General features: G+C 33.9%; 2 protein-coding genes across 2 annotated transcripts; one reads left to right on the forward strand and one right to left on the reverse strand.

The window, feature by feature from the left end:
• Positions 1-3,613: 3,613 nt before the first annotated feature.
• On the reverse strand, positions 3,614-4,555 carry LOC119237981 (olfactory receptor 4F6-like). Its single transcript, XM_037501788.1, has one exon. The coding sequence runs from the start codon at positions 4,553-4,555 to the stop codon at positions 3,614-3,616; it is 942 nt and encodes a 313-aa protein (XP_037357685.1).
• Positions 4,556-17,444: 12,889 nt separating this feature from the next.
• On the forward strand, positions 17,445-18,371 carry LOC119238185 (olfactory receptor 4K13). Its single transcript, XM_037501893.1, has one exon. It carries the CDS (start codon positions 17,448-17,450, stop codon positions 18,369-18,371), a length of 924 nt encoding a protein of 307 aa, XP_037357790.1. The 5' UTR covers positions 17,445-17,447.
• The last annotated feature ends 1,000 nt before the right edge of the window (positions 18,372-19,371 follow it).

Consider the following 19,371-nt stretch of genomic DNA (forward strand, 5'->3'; position numbering starts at 1 on the left):
ATTTGTGTCAAAGGTACATGACCATTACATGGCCATCTGCAAGCTACTCCACTGTGCTAATGTCATGAACAGACCAATGTGTGCTGGGTTAGTGATAACTTCATGGATCATTGACTTGTGCACTCAATAGATGAGCTAGCTTTGACTGTAAAGCTGCCCTCTTGAGAAGGCAGGGAACTGAATAACTCCTTTTTTCTGCTATTGCATTGATGATCAAGTTAACCTACATACATGGCTATATTCTAGAAATATTGTTTGCTATTGATAGTAGCATGCAGGCAACAGCTTTCTTTATTCTGCAGCTGATATCTTAGTCATACTCTTTTACTATCTGCCTTCATTCTAAAGATGGAATTTACAAGACTCTTCCACCCGCACTGTCCACATCAGATTGGTGGTGGTCCTTTTTGGGTCTTGTATTTTCATCTAACCATGACCACTTGGCATCACCAGGGTGAACAAGTTTCTTGTCATGTTTTATGCAATCATGATACTTCTCCTACAATCTGTCATTTATATGTGAAGAAATGAAAAAATGACGATATTGTTATATGGAAGGACTTGTGTGGGTTTTTAGAATGTCCATCTGTCTTATTACTAGGGACTGGGAAGTATTTCCAAATTCATATATGGAAATCATGTTTATTTTCATGTCAATACTACCATATCCCACAGTCATTTATTGATCATTAAATAAATTCCATGTCTGGGAAGGTTAGTTGTCTTTATGACTGTGATTTGATTGTGATCCAGAATCACTTTAAATTGCTAAGTATTAAGTTAGTTATTACTGTCTGTGCTGCTATTTCAATACCTATCACCACATCTTGGTATTTTCTATTATGATGAGAATTTCTTTAAGACAATTGACACCAATCTTTAAATATCAGTAAGTCAGTACACTGACTATTGGTATCTGTATTTTACAAATGAGTAAATGTGTCTTTTAAGTAGTTAGCATTCTAGCTACCTTACCTACAGGAACACCTACTAAAATCTTCATTAATATTACCCATCAGACTCAGAAAAAAATTAATTATAACCATAATCTGAATGAAATACTATTGCGTGAACTTCACATTTTATACATGCTTGAGAAAGTGTAATTATCTTTAGAAGATATGCAATAAATACAAAGATGGATGTCCTAAGGCCTTTGAGACTTTTTCTTCTTTTCTTTCTAATTTTTAAATGAATTACAGGGTTTACCATCTATAACAGATAAAGTAAAGGAAAAGTGTTATGAAGATCAGGCCAAAAAGTCTAATTTTCAAATAACTACCCATTTAATTTACTGCAGAGTTCAGATAGCCTGAACTCTAGTTTCTACTAGATTATATACAGCGTTTTTGAACTGTTCATTATTGCATGTAACTTTCTTGAGAATTCTTCTTTTGGTATGCCTCAAAAAGGTATACATGTTCTTATCTGAGAACTATGGATCCAGATAGCCATCAAATTTCAGATTGCTTTATATAGATAACATGGCCATGCACACTTTGTAGTATTCCCAATAGAGTGTCAGAGGCATCAACACTTAAATAAAACAATTACTATATAATACTTTGATTTTTACAATTTTTTTGTTAGAATAATGTCTATTGATTTGGATTTGAATCTGCTGCCTTCCTCTGTGTCCATTTTCCTTAAGCCTTCAGACTCATAATTTAATGTGTCTTTTTCAGCTGTGAAAGAAAACACTTCTTATATTTTCCATTTCTAGTGATTCATTTTTTCTGTTTTTCAATATTTATATATAAATGTTATTTTATACTCTCTAGTCATTTCAGTAATTGACCCTGTTTCTAAATATTAACTATTTTCTATTGTTAGTTGAATATTTGCTTTTTGTGCACATTCCATAAATTTTATGCATATTAGACATTGTGTATAAAAGATTGTAAACTTCTGACTGGATGTATTCCTCTAGAATCTATTTACTTTTCATTTTTACTTTTCATTCCTCTAGAATCTATTTACTTTTCATTTTGGATCATACCTTAAAAGATTAAGGTATGATCACGTCTATACCAGCAAGAACTAAGCATAAATGAATATAGATTATAGTTTTTATGACTCTGCATACTTATGGTTTATGCCTGCTCCTTGGACATATATTTTCCAGGTGTTAATTACAGTTCTAAGGGATCTTTTACTCCACAATCTGAAAGGTATCATGAATTCAGTTTTTCCCGTAAGAAATTTTAAGCTTAGAATTTTAGTCTTCTCCCTTCTCCTGCTTACTTCAAAAGTATGACAAAATCCTAAAGCAGATAACATGTTTCTATATTTGTCTTTTTAAGTTTAGTAACAAAAATCCATTGCAAATATAAATGTTAAGCTACAAAATAATTATGAGCTGGGAAAATAAGATACATTACTTATGATATAAATCCAAATGAATTTTGGATCACAAATACTCAGAACATAGATTCCTTTTATAGCTTAGTAGTAAATTTGCTTCCATCTTTTAGTTACCAAAGCAAAATATAAATTGAATTAGTTTCATAATTTCTACATATTATACAGCATACACATATGTTAGGAGCTCATGTCTTGAGTAATAAAGGAGTAATACAAGAAAAGTTCCTGGAGAAACATTTTCAGCCAAAATTTGGGCAGAGTAGTTGTTGGATAATAATATGACCAGCGATGAAATTATCAGAGTAGCATGTATTTGATGTTTAGGGAGTACTCATTGACTGATTGAGTCACAGATATTAAGTGAGATGTCAAAATTTGTGAAATCAGCAGCATGCATATATTGTACACATGACATACACATCACAAATATGACATCTAAATCATGCTACCCTGAGCCAACTAGAAATAACTTAACACCATTCAACATGAGACAATCAAGCATGAGAGTAGTAACCACAGACCAAGTACATGAAATGTACTATTTCTGAGGTTCTCCCTCTTGGTTTCAAACTCCTTCCATGTATCAGTCTTCCCTTATTATGTTACCTTACCCATCTTTTGTCCACTTCACTTCTCCTGCTCTGTTCTTTTTCCTCCAGTTTTATTTTATCCATTTATTTATTTTTGTAAATATTTATTTATATTGCAGTAACATTGGTTTACATCATTGTTTGTATTTGGAAAATCCCTCCAGTTTCAAATCATCTACAATTTTCTGTCTTTTTGAAAAAACATACACACTTAATAATTCATATCCTGAATTTAAATGAATATAGTAGGAGATTTCTGTATTTCATAGTTCCCTCAAAAACCTGAGCATATTTACTCTAAGCTAATTAATTTGAATTCAGGCAGGGTGATACCTAATTTCATAGTGTCATCATTTCTAAGTTTCATCAACTTCATATAAACATTTCCTGAGATTTAAATTCATTTGTCAAACAACTCTTGAATAAAAAGTTAAAATATTCCGTTACAGTCTTATAATAATGATCTGTTCTGAATATTATAAAATGGTGACCATATAAAGTTAATGTGATAGTACAATATAAATTCATTTTCATGAGTCTATTCTGAATACTATAAAATGTTGACTTTAGAAAAATTGCCCTCAAGTTTGTCTAATTATTTAAGCATTTTACTACTTGAAGTTCTTAGAAAATATACAAATTAGCTTGTATTCTTTGAGTTACTTAGGAGATACCCTCAATGTGAGGAATTGACTACTCAGTCTCCTCATTGCTAGCTTCATCTCTTTATTCCTCAAAGTATAAATAGCAGGATTCATAATGGGTGTAATCATAAAGTCCAAAATGGCAAGAAACTTATCCACTGGCACTGTGGGAAATGGCCACATGTAAATGACAATACATGGTCCAAAGAATAAAACCACCACAGTGATGTGAGCTGATAGGGTAGAGAGAGCCTTAGACAAACCAACTGAAGAGCATTTCCATACAGTGATCAAGATGTATATGTAGGAAATAATCAATAAGAAGAAGGTTCCCATGGAAATGAACCCGCTGTTGGCAGTCACCATAAATTCCAATCCATAGGTGTCTGCGCAGGCAAGTTTTATAAACCAAGGAAGGTCACAGTAAAAACTATCAATCTCATTAGGACCACAAAATGGCAGGTGGACAACAAAAGCTAACTGAGCTACTGCATGAATGAAGCCAATAGTCCAAGCACCACATAAAAGCAAAATGCACACGCGTGGGTTCATGATAGTCATGTAGTGGAGAGGCTTACATATGGCCACATACCGGTCCAGGGCCATAGAAATGAGTAGCACCATCTCAGAGCCACCCAGGATATGAATACCAAATATTTGAACAATGCACCCCTGGAAAGATATGGTCTTATTCCCAGAGAACAGGTCAGAAATCATCTTAGGAACTGTTAAGGTAGAAAGACACAAATCAATGAATGAGAGGTTGGCTAGAAGAAAGTACATGGGTGAATGTAAATGAGGAGCAAAGATCACTGTAAGCACAACAGTGAGGTTTCCCAGAAAAATTGTGACATAAAGCACCAGAGAGAAGACAAGGAGGACATGCTGCACTGGTCTAGAGGTAGAAAGTCCCAGGAACACAAATTCAGACACCGAAGAATAATATGTTTTATTCATTGACTTTGTGTTACCTGAAAGGAACAAATAAAAATTATTATAAAAGAATACAGCAGATAATGAAAGAAGCAGATATCATTGGAGAAAATTTTTGAAAAAAATTTTCACTCTTCATCGCAGATTTCCTTTGAAACTATCACAAAATAGTTTATTCAATTAACAAATATTCATTGAGTAGTTACCATGAGACCTCTTATGTACTTGGGATAAGACACATACTTTCTCGTTACAGAGCTTATAGACTATTTGCGAAGGTAGTCTTAGATTACTATCCCCTAACAAGTTGAATGTAAGGTTGAAAAGTTGTTTTAACAAAGGACTAGGTGAACTATAGACCTCATAGCAGTGCCAAATGCCATGGTCTGGACAGACTTTTGTGCTAAGCTCTAGATAATGAATAGGAGTTAAATAAATGAGGAAAAGGAGAAAGAGTGAAATGCCCACAGGAAAGGCATGGGAAATACTCTGCAGCATGAAGAAACTGCATGAAGGTACTGAAAAATTTGGACTATGCAAAAGAAGACCAGGGAGGTTTGATCAAAGTTGAATCCTGTGGGGTCTGAATTCAGTCTATGTCTCAGAAGTGATAGGAAGTCACTTGAGGCAAAACATTACTATAATCATATCAGTGCTTTAGAAAGTTTCCAGTAGCTGAAAGATGAAGAATTGTAATAGAGGAAAAGAGGCCTGTTGGGAGTCTATCAAAGGACCATATCAAATCAGTATAGAAAAGATGAATTTCTCAGCAAATGGTGTCGCACACTTTCAAAACTTGCCAAAAATAAATTGAATTCCTTATCTTATACCTTAACTAAAATAAGTTCAAATGGACACTCAAATAAATTAAAAGAAACAGAAACATATGCAAAATAAGGTTGATTTTTACATAATCCATTTTTGGCAAAACTTTTTCATAACTAAAAGGGAATGTCACCACTTACTGGGACAATACCCATATATACTTACTATTTACGGTATTATTTAACAACAATGGCAAAGAATTTTAAGTAACTGAAATATAAATTAATACAGAATATCTTAATTATAATGTAGTTATATATTGAAATACTATGTAACCCTTAAAAACAATAATATAGACCTACATAACAGGGACCTAAAGTGAAAAATCTTGCATAATAAAATTAATAACATGATTCTGAGTATATGCACATGAAAACATCTTAAAAAACAAATAACCTTTAATAATTATTAACATAGTAAAATGTGACAGATTATATGTGACTTTAACTTTCTAAAATCTTTATATATGGCTTTTTAATGAACTTTTACAATTGTTAATAAAAATATGGATTTTTCAAAGTATAATATATATAGTGTAAACATGAAAATTCAATATACACAGCGTGTTAAAAGGAGAATAAAACACACATTGAAAATAATGAAACGAAACTTACTAGTAGGTGACCAACTCTTCTTATCAAAAGTCAAAGTAACAGTATCACAAATATTCTTTCCAAGGGTTCATTTTGTGTGCAACCTTTGTATTTTTAAATGATTAACACCATCTTTCTGGAGTTCTTGTGTGTGTGTGTGTGTGTGTGTGTGCAAATGTTTATGTTGATAGATTTCTTAATTTTTTAAGGATGGAGATGAGAAAAAAAAGATGTGAAAAGGAGAAAAGTGACAGAGCAAGAACAAAACAGGAGAAAAGAGAAGAAAATTCAATTCATAGCATTAAAAAAGAGAGTGTAGGCAATTTCTGCAAGATAATTTACAGTCCTGTTAACATCCTTCAATGTAGGAGATAAACCTAACAGACATTAATTTATTATAAAGCTTGAGTAATAGAATAGTACTTACCTTTGTAAGAATAGATAATAAATAAATATTAGAAATCTGAGATTTCAGAAACCGAGTCATAGATTAAAAATCTGCTGTTTAGGATAATAGTGATGTTATTTGGAAATTTATAAAGCTGGTTACCTACACAGTCTTAAAATAAATTCAGATATTTAAACATTTCAATAATAGCAATTCATACAAGACCAAGGTAAATATGCAAATGGAATGTATGCTTTATTTTATTTTGTAATATGGAATTAGAATCAGACAAAGGCAGAAGTAAATGTTAATGAATTTTTTTCAATGAAGATGATGTAGCTCCCTGTTATCTCAATAGCACAAACAAAATTTAAAAAGCAAAAGGTTTTTTCTTTAAAAATTTTCGTAAGGTGCCGAAGCACCTGCACCCCTATGTTTATAGCAGCACTGTTTACAATAGCTAAGCTTTGGAAACAACCCAAATGCCCAAAAATAGATGACTGGATCAAGAAGATGTGGTACATATACACCATGGAATATTACTCGCATTCAAAAAAGATAAACACATGCAATTTGCAGCAACATGGATGGAGCTGGAAGGGATCATGCTCAGTGAAATAAGCCAGAAAGACAAAGAAAAATACTGGATGGTCTCACTCATAGCAGGAATCTAGAAAACTTAAATAAGGGACCAGGAAAATGAATAACTATAAGAAAGTGAAAATCAAAATCAACAAAAAATTATGAACCAGAGACACTCTGTGGTGGGGGATGGGGGGGGCGGGGAGGGGAGGGATTGGGGTCAAAATAAGGGGGTTGCAATTGTATGGGGAATATAAAAATAAAAGTTATTTAAAAAAAAAAAATTTTCGTAAGGCGGGCCTCCCCTGGTGGCGCAGCAGTTGAGCGCTGGGCTGCGAGGCTGCCTGCAGCCTCTGCAGCGCTGGTTCATTCCCTGGCCATCGACGAGGGTCCCAAAATTTTTTTTTTCATAAGGCAATGTTAATAATAAGCTAAGATAAAATGCAAAATGTTTAATAAAATATATAAATGGTATTTAAATATATGAAAAAAAGTTTAATTTTAATGAAATTATAGCTTAAGGTCATTTAGATATATTAGTATATTAGTGAAAACAGGCACATACATAGGTCCTTAGTAACAAATTCTTATTGGTCATTAAGAAAAATTTCAAGAGTTCAATAATACAAATCAGCCATAGTAAAATATAGAACATTTAGGAAAATTTGTAAACAATGTTTGAACATGTAAAAAAGTTTAATTTCATTAAAAATATAATTTGAGTTTATACACATCAAAGCATTTTAGTGATTTACTTTGGATGGTAGAATTATCTATCTGGTTACATTTGTATTTCTTGATATACCACAAATACATAATTTACATGCTTTAATTATATAATTGTAAAAATTCTAAAATAGATATTTCACTTACTAATATGCAAACATAAGAACCTCTTTAACCTTTCTTCTCCATACCTTTTGCTTGCTTTGGAAGTTCAATGGTAAATCAGTGAGACTCTTCTAAGACTTCTCACTTGACTCCACTTTCTTTGGTTTATTGTATGTGCTAAATCTAACATAGGAGAAATTCCTTTTATTTTCAAATTGTATAAGCAAAATGAGAATTGTATCAATTAGTGACCCTGGAAAAACCTTGACTCATAAATCAATTCCCTCAGCAATTAAAATGCCATGCATTTGGGAAGCTACATTATTAAGTCTCATTAGTGTTAACTTTTTCTCATAAAATAGGTATAGAAATTAGGCATTAACTACCATATAATATACCCTGTTTGTGACATACAGACAGGTATGTATATAAGCTGTGTATTTATTTAAAACCATAGACAACATTGAATTTTCATTGAGCTAAGAAAAGTTTATAAATGTGACAAAATTGTTTTATTGCTTTTATTTTATTACAAAAAAATTCTTTAAAAACTTTGGTGACCCCAAACATCTTTCTTTAGTACTATCATCTGAATAAAGGTCAAGAGAAGAGTACTAATGTAGTTGGCAATAATGGAAATAACTATTTCCTAAGAATCACATGTTGTGATAACTTTTAATTTCCCTCTATAATTAGTTCCTCTTGGATTTATGAGCTCTGCTAGTACTGAATTGTGCCCAAATAGTTCATGGTTAAAAATGAAAAACACTCTTCTTTCTTTGATCTCCTATGTGAAAAAATAGTTGACTAATTTTTTTTATTTCTCATAGTTTACTACCTCTGTTTATTATGTCAACAAATGTCCTACACAACCAGTCATTTTCTCCATTTATTAAGATTTTCATAGAAAAACGTGTTCAAGACAAGGAGGACACCACTTTCCAGAATGTATGGGATGCAGCAAAAGCAGTAATAGGAGGAAAATATATAGCAATACAGGCTCACATCAAGAAACAAGAAAGAACTCAAAGAAACAACCTAATATCACATCTCAAAGAGCTAGAAAAAAAAAAACAAAAAACCCTAATGCCAGTAAAAGAAAGGAAAATAATACAAAAGCAGAAATAAACAAAATGGAAATTAAAAAAACAATCCAAAAGATCAATGAAACAAAAAGTTGGTTCTTTGAAAAAATAAACAAAATAGACAGACCTCTAGCCAGACTCACAAAGAAAAAATGGGAGAAAACACATATAAATAGGATTATAAATGAATGAGGAGAAATCACAACAGACTCAGTAGCAATCAAAAGAATAATCAGAGATTACTATGAACACCTGGGATTACATCAAACTGAAAAGCTTCTGTACAGCAAAAGAGACATTAACCAAAACAGAGAGACACCCCACTGATTGGGAAAAAAATTTTTGCATTCCATTCATCTGATAAGGGACTGATCAGGAAGATATACAAAGAACTCACAGGAATCAACAAAAACAAAATAAACAATCCAGTCAAAAAATGGGCAGAAGAACTTAAAAGACATTTCTCCAAAGAGGAATGCAAATGGCCAACAAGCATATGAAAAATGTTCAACATCCTTATAATGAGGGAAATGCAAATTAAAACCACAATGAGATACCGCCTTACACCGGTAAGAATGGCACATATCAACAAAACAAGCAACAACAAATGTTGGCAAGGATGTGGTGAAAAAGGAACTCTCCTGCATTGCTGGTGGGAGTGCAAACTGGTCCAACCACTGTGGAAAGCTGTCTGGAGGTTCCTCAGTCTACTGAAAATGGAGCTACCATACGACCTGGCAATTCCACTACTAGGGATCTCCCCAAAGGACACAAAAACATTGATTCAAAAAAACACATGTACACCAATGTTTATTGCAGCAGTATTTACAATAGGAAAAACCTGGAAACAACCCAAATGTCCAGAAATAAAGATTGGATCAAGAAGATGTGGTATATATACACAATGGAATATTATTCAACAATCAAAAAAGATAAACGCATGTCATTCGCAGCAACGTGGATGGAGTAAAGGGAATTATGCTCAGTTAAATAAGCCAGAAGGAAAAAGAAAAATGTTGGATTGCCTCACTTATAACAGGAATATAGGGGAACCAAATCAGACATCAGTGTAAAAAAAAATAATAACAGTACAAAACACAACAAAGCAAAAACAGGCAATTATAAATCAGAGACATCCTGCAGGGAAGGAAGAGAGGGATCAGAGGGAGGGAGGAGCACAGGAGACTGTAGAGATGGTGCACGGGTGCCTTGGGGAAGGAAATTCTATGAGGACTCAATCTGAGGGGGTTGGGGGAAGCAAATATTGTTTAAAAAAATAATACACAAACGAAAGATTAAAGGATTAATGGTCAGCAATGTATATGTAGGGTAAGGTAAAAGGTATCAGGCTTTTCTGCCCTCCTGCCATCAGGATAGATGAGGGAACCCTGTGATCCTGAATGCATGTCAGATGGCGGGCCCCTGAAGTGGGTACACCCACGCTAAGACTTTGCTTTTAAGGGCGGCATCACGGGGATGCCAGTAGAAGCCGAAACAGAAGCCAAAAGAGAAGCCGAGAGAGAAGCCAAAGAAGCAGAAGCCGAGAGAAGGCTGGAGAGCCCAGACAGAGTGAAGACTTGCTGGGGGCTAGGAGGACTGCCAGCCTCCCGGCCCCCCAGCACCCCTGCCTGCTGTGTACCGGGTAAATCCCAATAAAAGCCTGCAAAATACCACTGAGGACTCTGACTCCTCCTTTACCCAGTCTGCTGGATCAGAAAACCTGCACCGTGTCTGTTCCTGCCCTTACAGTATATAAATAGAAATATTCAATGAAGTTGTAGTGACAATTTGTAAACATTTATAATATGAACAAATAAAAGTATGACATGTGCCAACAATGGTACAGAGAGAAAGGGAATAAAGAAATTCATTATGTTCTATGAGATATGGTATATGTTATTTGAATGAACTAGAATGTGATCATTTAAACCTATATATGTCAACGAAAATAATCAAGTTGTGATACAATTGGAAAAAAAAAATGAAGAATTGGGTTCATGGCCTAGATGAACAACCAAGGGGTGGCCCTGGTGTTTCACCAGGGTCAGGGCATAGGGAAATTTTAAAGAATTGTACAAGGTTGTGAGCTGAGTTTACATCATTTTTTTTTTGAAACCTTTGGATTGGTTGACAAGTCTTCAGACAGAAAGCTGCTGTGTGAGGTCTCATGTAATCATCAGTAGATGGTCTCTTGTTTTGTTCCTAATTGCAGTTAAGGAGAGAACAGAATGTTGCTGGTTTTATAATTATCAACAGGTGATTTTTTTTGTAGTCACCAACAGACTGAGTCAGTCTGCACTTAGGCACTTACCTAGAATTCTCAACAGGGCACTTAAAGACAAGAAGGAGTCTTAAATTCAAAGTAACTGTGATGGTTGGTTTCTGATAAATATTATATTATTACAATTATTACCAAAAAAAAAAAAAGGCGAGGACATTGGAATGACAGAATAGCAGAAGAAAGAGGGAGGGAGGGAGAGAAAGAAGGAGGGAAACCGTGTATGGCATTTAATTCTTTCCTGGTCAAATAAAATAGGCTCTGTGGTCATTGATGGGGTTTTCAGAATGAGGACCATGTTGCTGCTTACAAATCAGACGAAGTAAAATGCTAATGTAAGAAAATAAGGGTATTACAGATGCTGTTAAGAGCCTTGTATTTAGCATTGTAAGCGGATATAGGCTCCTGGCCTCAATGTCTTAATTATAAGTTGAGATACTGACATTTTCTTAAATCAGTTGTCTTGCTATATGATCAAGTAAATTGACTCTAGATAATGGAACCAATTAAGTATTAATCTTAAGTACTCAGTTATGGAAATATAAGTGGGAACTTAGAGAAAGCTTGAGGCAACTCATGTAGAAACCACCCCAAAAAGATACGGTGCTGAGGCAGTAGGTGATTTTAGGTTTCCTAGAAAGTCAGTTATTCAGGATCATGAAATAAAAGAACGTGGAAATGGGGCTTCCCCTGGTGGCACAGCGGTTGAGCACTGGGCTGCGAAGCTGCCTGCAGCCTCTGCAGCGCAGCGCCAGTTCGATCCCCAGCCGCAGGAGCGAGGGTCCCACATGGCCCACAGACCTCTCCTGCCGCCCGCTGCTCCCCTCAGCAGTGTACTTTGCTCCCTCTGCCTGTTCTGCTCCCCACTCTGGCTCTGGTGAATTATCTCACCCTCCCGCGCTTCTGACTGTACCCAGTGCTTGTATAAATAAATAAATAAAAATCTTTAAAAAAAAAAAAAAAGGACATGGAAATGCTGTGGTGAAATACTTCTTTCATCCCCACTGAAGTCACTACTCTTGCCTGAACTCAGCGTCTTTAGGGGAAAATAATGTGAAGATGATTTTAGATAGAAGTCTCTGAAGATAAGGACCTGTACAGAACCAGCAAATAGATTATAGTGGACTAATTCTTGAAGCTCTCTGGTCTGAAAATGGGTATTCCATAAAATTGATGTATACTCAGCTCTGTAATTTGCTTATGCTCTTATGGAAACAACCACCAACAATACAATGAAAGGTTTATAACATTAGATAGTGCATAATTGTACTTCATGTGGGTATCATTTCTCTGCTCAAGAAAGGCATCTTACTGTTATTAATATACAAAAATGGGCAAGGAAATCTTGGATCATATGGCTATCTTACATTCTTTTTTTTTTGCTTTTCTTATACGTATTTATTTTTAATATTTTATTTTATATAATTCTTATATCATTTTTCATTTTTGCACAATGTATGCATTTTCATTTTGGTTATATTCCCCATACTATCTTACATTCTTATCACTCTTAGAACAGTGGTGTTATTAAAAATGGAAGCAGGCAATTTGAAGCATCATTTATTTCAAATAGAAGTGAGTAAAGGCATGAAAGGGATAATTTTATTGCGTAAATGTATTTTTCAATGGGATATGAAAGAGAGCAAGGGAGATAATCCATAGGAAGTTTCTTAGAACTGGAGATGGAAATGAGGAAATAGTAGAAATGCAATCAGCCAGCTTTAGATCTTTGGATCTTCTGTTTTAAGAGGCCCAGTTATGCTAAAAATAGTGCCAGGTCTGAAATTAGTACCTAGTAAAAGTTATGTATTTTATGGTTCATTATTTTTAATATTCTTCAGGTAAAGTTTCATATTATAAATTCCCAGACCACATAATGGTTTTGTGTTGTCCCTCTTAAGTATTGTGCATAAGTAAAACATCAATTTCTATAATTATGCAATGCCAGAAATGAATTTTCACTGTTGTAATTCAGGGAAAACATGATATATTTAATAATTCCCATTGGTACTTGATCATCAGTTGGGTATTGTTAGGTCTCAAAATGCATTATTTCTTCATTACCACCCTCTCTATATTTATTACCTTTTTTTTTTTTGGAGAAAATACCATTATATATATATAACATTGTTTTAGGGAAAATACCATTATTTTTGAGAGGGAAACTCTCCAGGTTGCAGTGTGTCCTGAGTCAAGTAATGTTGTGACACACTCTCTAGAATTGGTAAGTCATGGAGAAAGTTTTAACATAAAATAAAACGATATAGTGACAGTCTTCCCTACTGCCTTTTAATTATATGGTCATAGGTAGAATGAAATGTCAAAAGTTATTTAGGAGCAGAGCAGTGTATTAAAATTATACAATTCTGGAAAACATTTTGCTATTCTGTTCATACAAATATAGCATGTTCTCATTGTAAGTGTGACAATATGGGACATATAAAGTGAGTACACTTTAATTCAAGTGATTTTATTTTGCATTTGCTAGTGTTCATGTCAAACTTCATCATGTTATTATTACCAGTCAAAATTTTACAGCATTTCTAATTGATGTCAAAGAGTGATTAGTCAAGAAGAAACTGGCTTAATGAAACCTTCCCTTTTGTTTTCCAAGAAAACTCTTTTGTTTTCCAAGAAATGTTTGTAAACTTCCTACTTCTAACACATGAATTTATCCTGTTCTACTTTTTAAAAAAATCAGTTTAATTGACTTAGTATCATGTAGACAAGAGCATGATTTTCAGTAAATTTGACCTAAATGCTAATAGATTTTATTTTATATTATTATGTAACAAAATAACAAATAGTCAAAAACATAAATTTTAATAGAATAAAGGATTACTAGGTTCTCTAGTAATTGGACATTTTGTTCTTTGTAGATCAAGCAACTAAATGATAATCACAATTTGTCTTTTTCTCATCTCATTTTGATGACTATAATATGTGAGTAAATTTCAGTGTCTTTTAGTTCCATTATATTAATTGTGCAAGAACCTATGCATCAGAATTAAAATGTTGATTTTAAAGTTCTACATATTTATTCCCAGTCCTTTTAAGATAATATGAAAGTTTTCACAGCAAAAAAATAAATAAATAAATACCCTGCTTCTGCAGGAAGGGTGGATGCTGCCAGGCAGAAAACCAAAATAATCCTTTTGAAAACAAACTTTTTCTCTTTTCTGTATCTCATCTGACCTCTCCACACCCTTAGGGAGTCTCTCTCTCTCTCTCTCTCTCTCTCTCTCTCTCTCTCTGTGTGTGTGTGTGTGTGTGTGTGTAAGTGAAAGATATATGAAAATGTCTCCTAAATAAAAATCATAGATTAGTGCAAGTTATACTGAAGAACTAGAAAGGGGTTAAGGAGTATAAAGCAGAAAATCTTTGGTATGTAACAAAATTCTCTACACCATAATTTTATATCTTAAATGCATATTCTAGAAAAAGTAAAAAAAAATTTCCTTTTTAATATATCCACCTGCTTTTACATTCCATCAACAACTCTATTTATGATATGTATTATGGGAAATGTAAAAGTAATTTGTGATATTCAAGGAGCTAAAAAGTGACTTGAGGAAAGAAGAAATGAAAGACCTAGAATTAGAACAAATTGGTCTTACTCTTGTCCTAGTGTTCTTTCTATTTCAGAGTATTAAGAGCTAGTGCAGATAATGTACCTGGATAATTATTAAGTAGTAGAATGCATGAAATGGACTGTACTTACAGGAGAAATTGTATGAGTTTCATATCTAGGGAAGCTTTTATTATGTAGGAGAGAGAACTTGAAATATTCTGAAGGATTTGATTATATGGACAAGTGAATTTGTTTAGCTACAAAGAAGAAAGCAAGCAGGGATAGAAAAATGTGTGTGAAGAATGTATAAAACCATGAGAATGTTTTTACTGAAATAGAAATTGATTTTTTGTAATAGTAATAAACAGTATTAGATTTTTTTAAGGTAGACGAGATGCTGATTATGAAATGCCTAAAATAATTCTGGGATCGACAAGTTAGTTATGTAATTACACATTTTTTATCAGAAAATAATAAGATAAAAACAGAATTTTTGTAAGTAATGTTAAATCCCTAATAAATTGTGTGTGGGGTATATTATATATTATCTACAAAATGTAATTCATTATAGCCATTATGACTTTTATGTACTCACGGGAACTTATTTTAATGTGGTAATTGATAAGACAAATAACTGTACACATAACATGAACACTGTTGTCTTAATAAAAGGTTTATAAATGAAAATATACACAAATACTCAGCACATCTGTGCACATACACAGAGTACTAATATGTGTATTATTTTTCTGGAAAGCTATCAAGAGAACAAACTGCAAATATTTAGTTATTCTTGTATTATGTATGGCATGCCTTTCTTTTCCCTTTTGCATAAGCTGCTTTTATTTTTAAGTAAATTAAAGAGAAAATACATACTTCTTATGATTTTTAAATGGTTTTTCTGTTTCACTTTAAAACTCCTTTAGAATCCAATTTTACATTTAAAAATAAATGACTCAAGTTTCCAAATTTTGTGAATTTTGCTTCAAAAATGTTTTAATCTATATCCTGTACATGCATTACATGGTTTATTCATCCATGCAATGGATATTTGAATTTCATGTACTATTCCAGCTACTACTTCGTGTATATTTGAAAACTGACCTACTTTCTTTAATACAATTTCAAAAGCTAAATTTCAAGAAGGAACATTATATATGGATCCTTAAAATACTAAGCATAAAGCTAAAAGGAGACATCATTTTTTAAGACATAGAAATAACTTCACATACTTGATGTGATTTAGTACATTACATGAAGCCAAGATTCTCAAGTAGGAAAGTGGCCAATGAATATATTCATAAAAGGGGAAAAAGCAGCCCCAATTGAATAAGTATACCCAAGAGATTGTCTCAAAGAAACAGTACAGCACTATTATTCCTCTTTCCGTTTCTGATGATTGAAGAAGTAAATCAACATAAATTGAAAGGAATACAGGAAAAGGAGAGGCGAGGGTATTCCTGGGGTTCTCATAAGGCACCTTCACATGAAAATATTTCCTTCTCTCTGGAAGCAATAATGGCACATAGACTATATTTTATTTTTGAAGTACCTTGTGTAAACTAGAAAATTTTGAAATTATTAGTGATCAATGTAATTTTTTAAAGCAAAATCAGTAAACTAGTTTTATAATAATCATGGGTTGATGGCAGTTATGTCATAAATTTAGATGATGATACTGAAAGTATCATTTTTGTACCAACGTGTCAGCTACCTCAAGCTCTGTTTCATTTTGAAGCCATGTGACAAACTGTAGCAACAAGCAAGCAAGTGAATACAAATTGGAAATGAAGTAAATTAAGTTCTAGAAAACTTAAATAAGGGACCAGGAAAATGAATAACTATAAGAAAGTGAAAAACAAAAACTATGAACCAAAGACACTCTATGAAGGGTGGGAGGGGGTGAGGAGGGGAGGGATTGGGGTCAAAATAAGGGGGTTGCAATTGTATGGGGAATATAAAAATAAAATTTATAAAAATTAAAAAAAAAAAAACAATTGACTGTAGATTTTCTGCATCCTTTGTAATCCTTTCCTATAATCCCAAAGGAGATTTTTGATATTAATAATGGTAAGTGTTAAGCGAATAAATTCCATACCTAAATTCCAAGCACAATAATTGTTATAGATTCATAACAAGTGTCTAATTATCACTTTAATGACTAATACTAGAATGAACTGTGAGGCACTGATGCAAAAAAAAAAAAATCTGGAGCAAGGAAGAGAGGAGGTATATTTCTCAGGACCTCAAACTTACATTAACACTTAATAGGTTAAATTCATAGTTTTTAAAATCAGAATCTGTTTCAAAAATGGCTTTTGAAAATCCTGGATGTATTTTCTACATAAAAAGTCAGTGTTGTTTTGTGAACACAGAACCCATCATGAAAATTTCTGGAGATCTTTATAGCACAAAAAGGCATTAGATATAATGTTTCAGTATTTTGAGTTTACTGAGGAAGTAATTTAACCCTCGAAAGGAGAATTACTTGTCCTGTGTTGCCCAGTGAGTGACTCAACTAAGTGTTGTATTGAGATCTTCTGGTTCCAAGTCCACAATCTATCCAATTGTGGTTTCATGTACTGTTTTTATCTTTGTTTTTCAGAAATATGTTCTGAATTCTGCGTCTATTTGGTATACTTCTCTGGACCATTTAGGGCCATTTTGTAATAAAAGTTGGACATCAACATGAACCATCCTTCCTGGAAACACAATGGTCCAGTCCCTTACTCATTTTGATTATTATGGGGAAAAGTGGATGATATGGAAAGAACAAACCATTCAGTGGTAACTGAGTTCATTTTGCTGGGACTTTCCAAGTCTCATCATCTTCAGGTTTTGTTCTTTCTGGGGTTCTCTGCAGTCTATGTGGGGATTGTGTTAGGAAACCTCCTCATCTTGGTCACTGTCACCTTTGATTCACGCCTTCACACACCAATGTATTTTCTCCTTATCAATCTCTCCTGTATTGATATGATCCTGGCTTCCTTTGCAACCCCTAAGATGATTATGGATTTCCTCCGAGAAAAGAAAACCATATCTTGGTGGGGATGTTATTCTCAGATGTTCTTCATGCACCTCCTAGGTGGGAGTGAGATGATGTTGCTTGTAGCCATGGCAATAGACAGGTATGTTGCCATATGCAAGCCCCTCCATTATATGACGATCATGAACCCACGGGTGCTCACTGGGCTAGTGTTGTGCTCCTATACAGTTGGATTTGTGCACTCATCCAGTCAGATGGCCTTCATGTTGAACTTGCCTTTCTGTGGTCCCAATGTTGTAGACAGCTTTTTCTGTGACCTGCCCCTTGTGATCAAACTTGCCTGCAAAGATACCTATGTGCTGCAACTCCTAGTCATTGCTGACAGTGGTCTCCTGTCCCTCATCTGCTTCCTCCTCTTGCTTGTGTCCTATACAGTCATCATATACTCGGTCAGGCACCGCGCTGCAGGGAGCTCCTCTAAGGCCTTCTCCACTCTCTCAGCACACATCACGGTTGTGACTCTGTTCTTTGCTCCGTGTGTCTTCATCTACACATGGCCCTTCAGAAAATACTCTGCAGATAAAATTCTCTCTGTGTTTTATACAATTTTCACCCCTCTCTTAAATCCTATTATTTATACATTAAGAAATCAAGAGGTAAAAGCAGCCATTAAGAAGATAAGGACTCGACATATAAATTAAAACACACTTTGTAAATGAAATGTGTTTGGATGTTATTAAGGAGTAAGCTTTTAATGTATTTCAAGTTCTATATAAGGAGATAATATGTGAAATTGTTAAAAGTAAACTTCTTTTTGTCACTTTTAATGGCTAACAGCAAAATGTCTTTGGCCTGGCAGACCACACCTTATGCAATTTGAAAAATATGAATAAATTCTCTGTAGCTTAGTTTCTTTAGCTGCAAAAACTTCTTTACATATTTCTGTTACTATTTTTGCATGTTGTTAATCCTTACAAAATACATTATCATTGTGTTGGTTTTATTTTTGCTAATTTGTGGTTAGAAAATACATGTTGATGACAACTCACACCGTTGCTTAACTGAGTGGTGGCTAGCTACTATTCAGTGTTAGGAAACTGCATTTGTAGGCAATCCTCAGTTAAGGTATACTAATTTTCAGATATTTGCCATAGGCACAGTGGATACAATTATCTTTCAAAAGTTTTGTGAGATTACAAAGTGCCAGAAGCTATCTGTAGGGCTTCAAGCTGCTTAACAGCCTATGGATGGAAAGAATGAGGTAAACTGGCATTTGTGTTGTCACATGAGCAGCTCCATGTTACATGATGCCCAGGGTGCTGTGAGGGCATAGAGAAGGGGTGTCTAAACCAGGCAAGGGCCAGAAAAACTTCCAGGAGGAGGAAGAATTTATAGTAAGCATCAGCTGATAGAGAAGAAAGGCATCACAGACTGAGGGAGTGGTATGTGAGAGTACATGGAAACTTGAAATAACAGAATGCACTGGAGGTAATGCACAGAAATTCCTTGAGCTGAAACATGGAGTTTGATGGCTAAAGAAGAAGCAGAGGGAAGTGAAATGTAATCTGATTATATAGTAAAAGACAAGAAGGCATTCTGAGGCATTCAAAACCATGTGATACTGAAATTAAAAACCAAAAGAAAGAGACAGAGAGAGAGAAAGCACAGACCATCCCTGTACAGACTAGTCCAAATTTACCC

This window comes from Talpa occidentalis, unplaced genomic scaffold (assembly GCF_014898055.3).
Source record: "Talpa occidentalis isolate TD23 unplaced genomic scaffold, MPIMG_talOcc4v2.1 talOcc4.11, whole genome shotgun sequence".
In the NCBI taxonomy this organism is placed as follows: domain Eukaryota; kingdom Metazoa; phylum Chordata; class Mammalia; order Eulipotyphla; family Talpidae; genus Talpa; species Talpa occidentalis.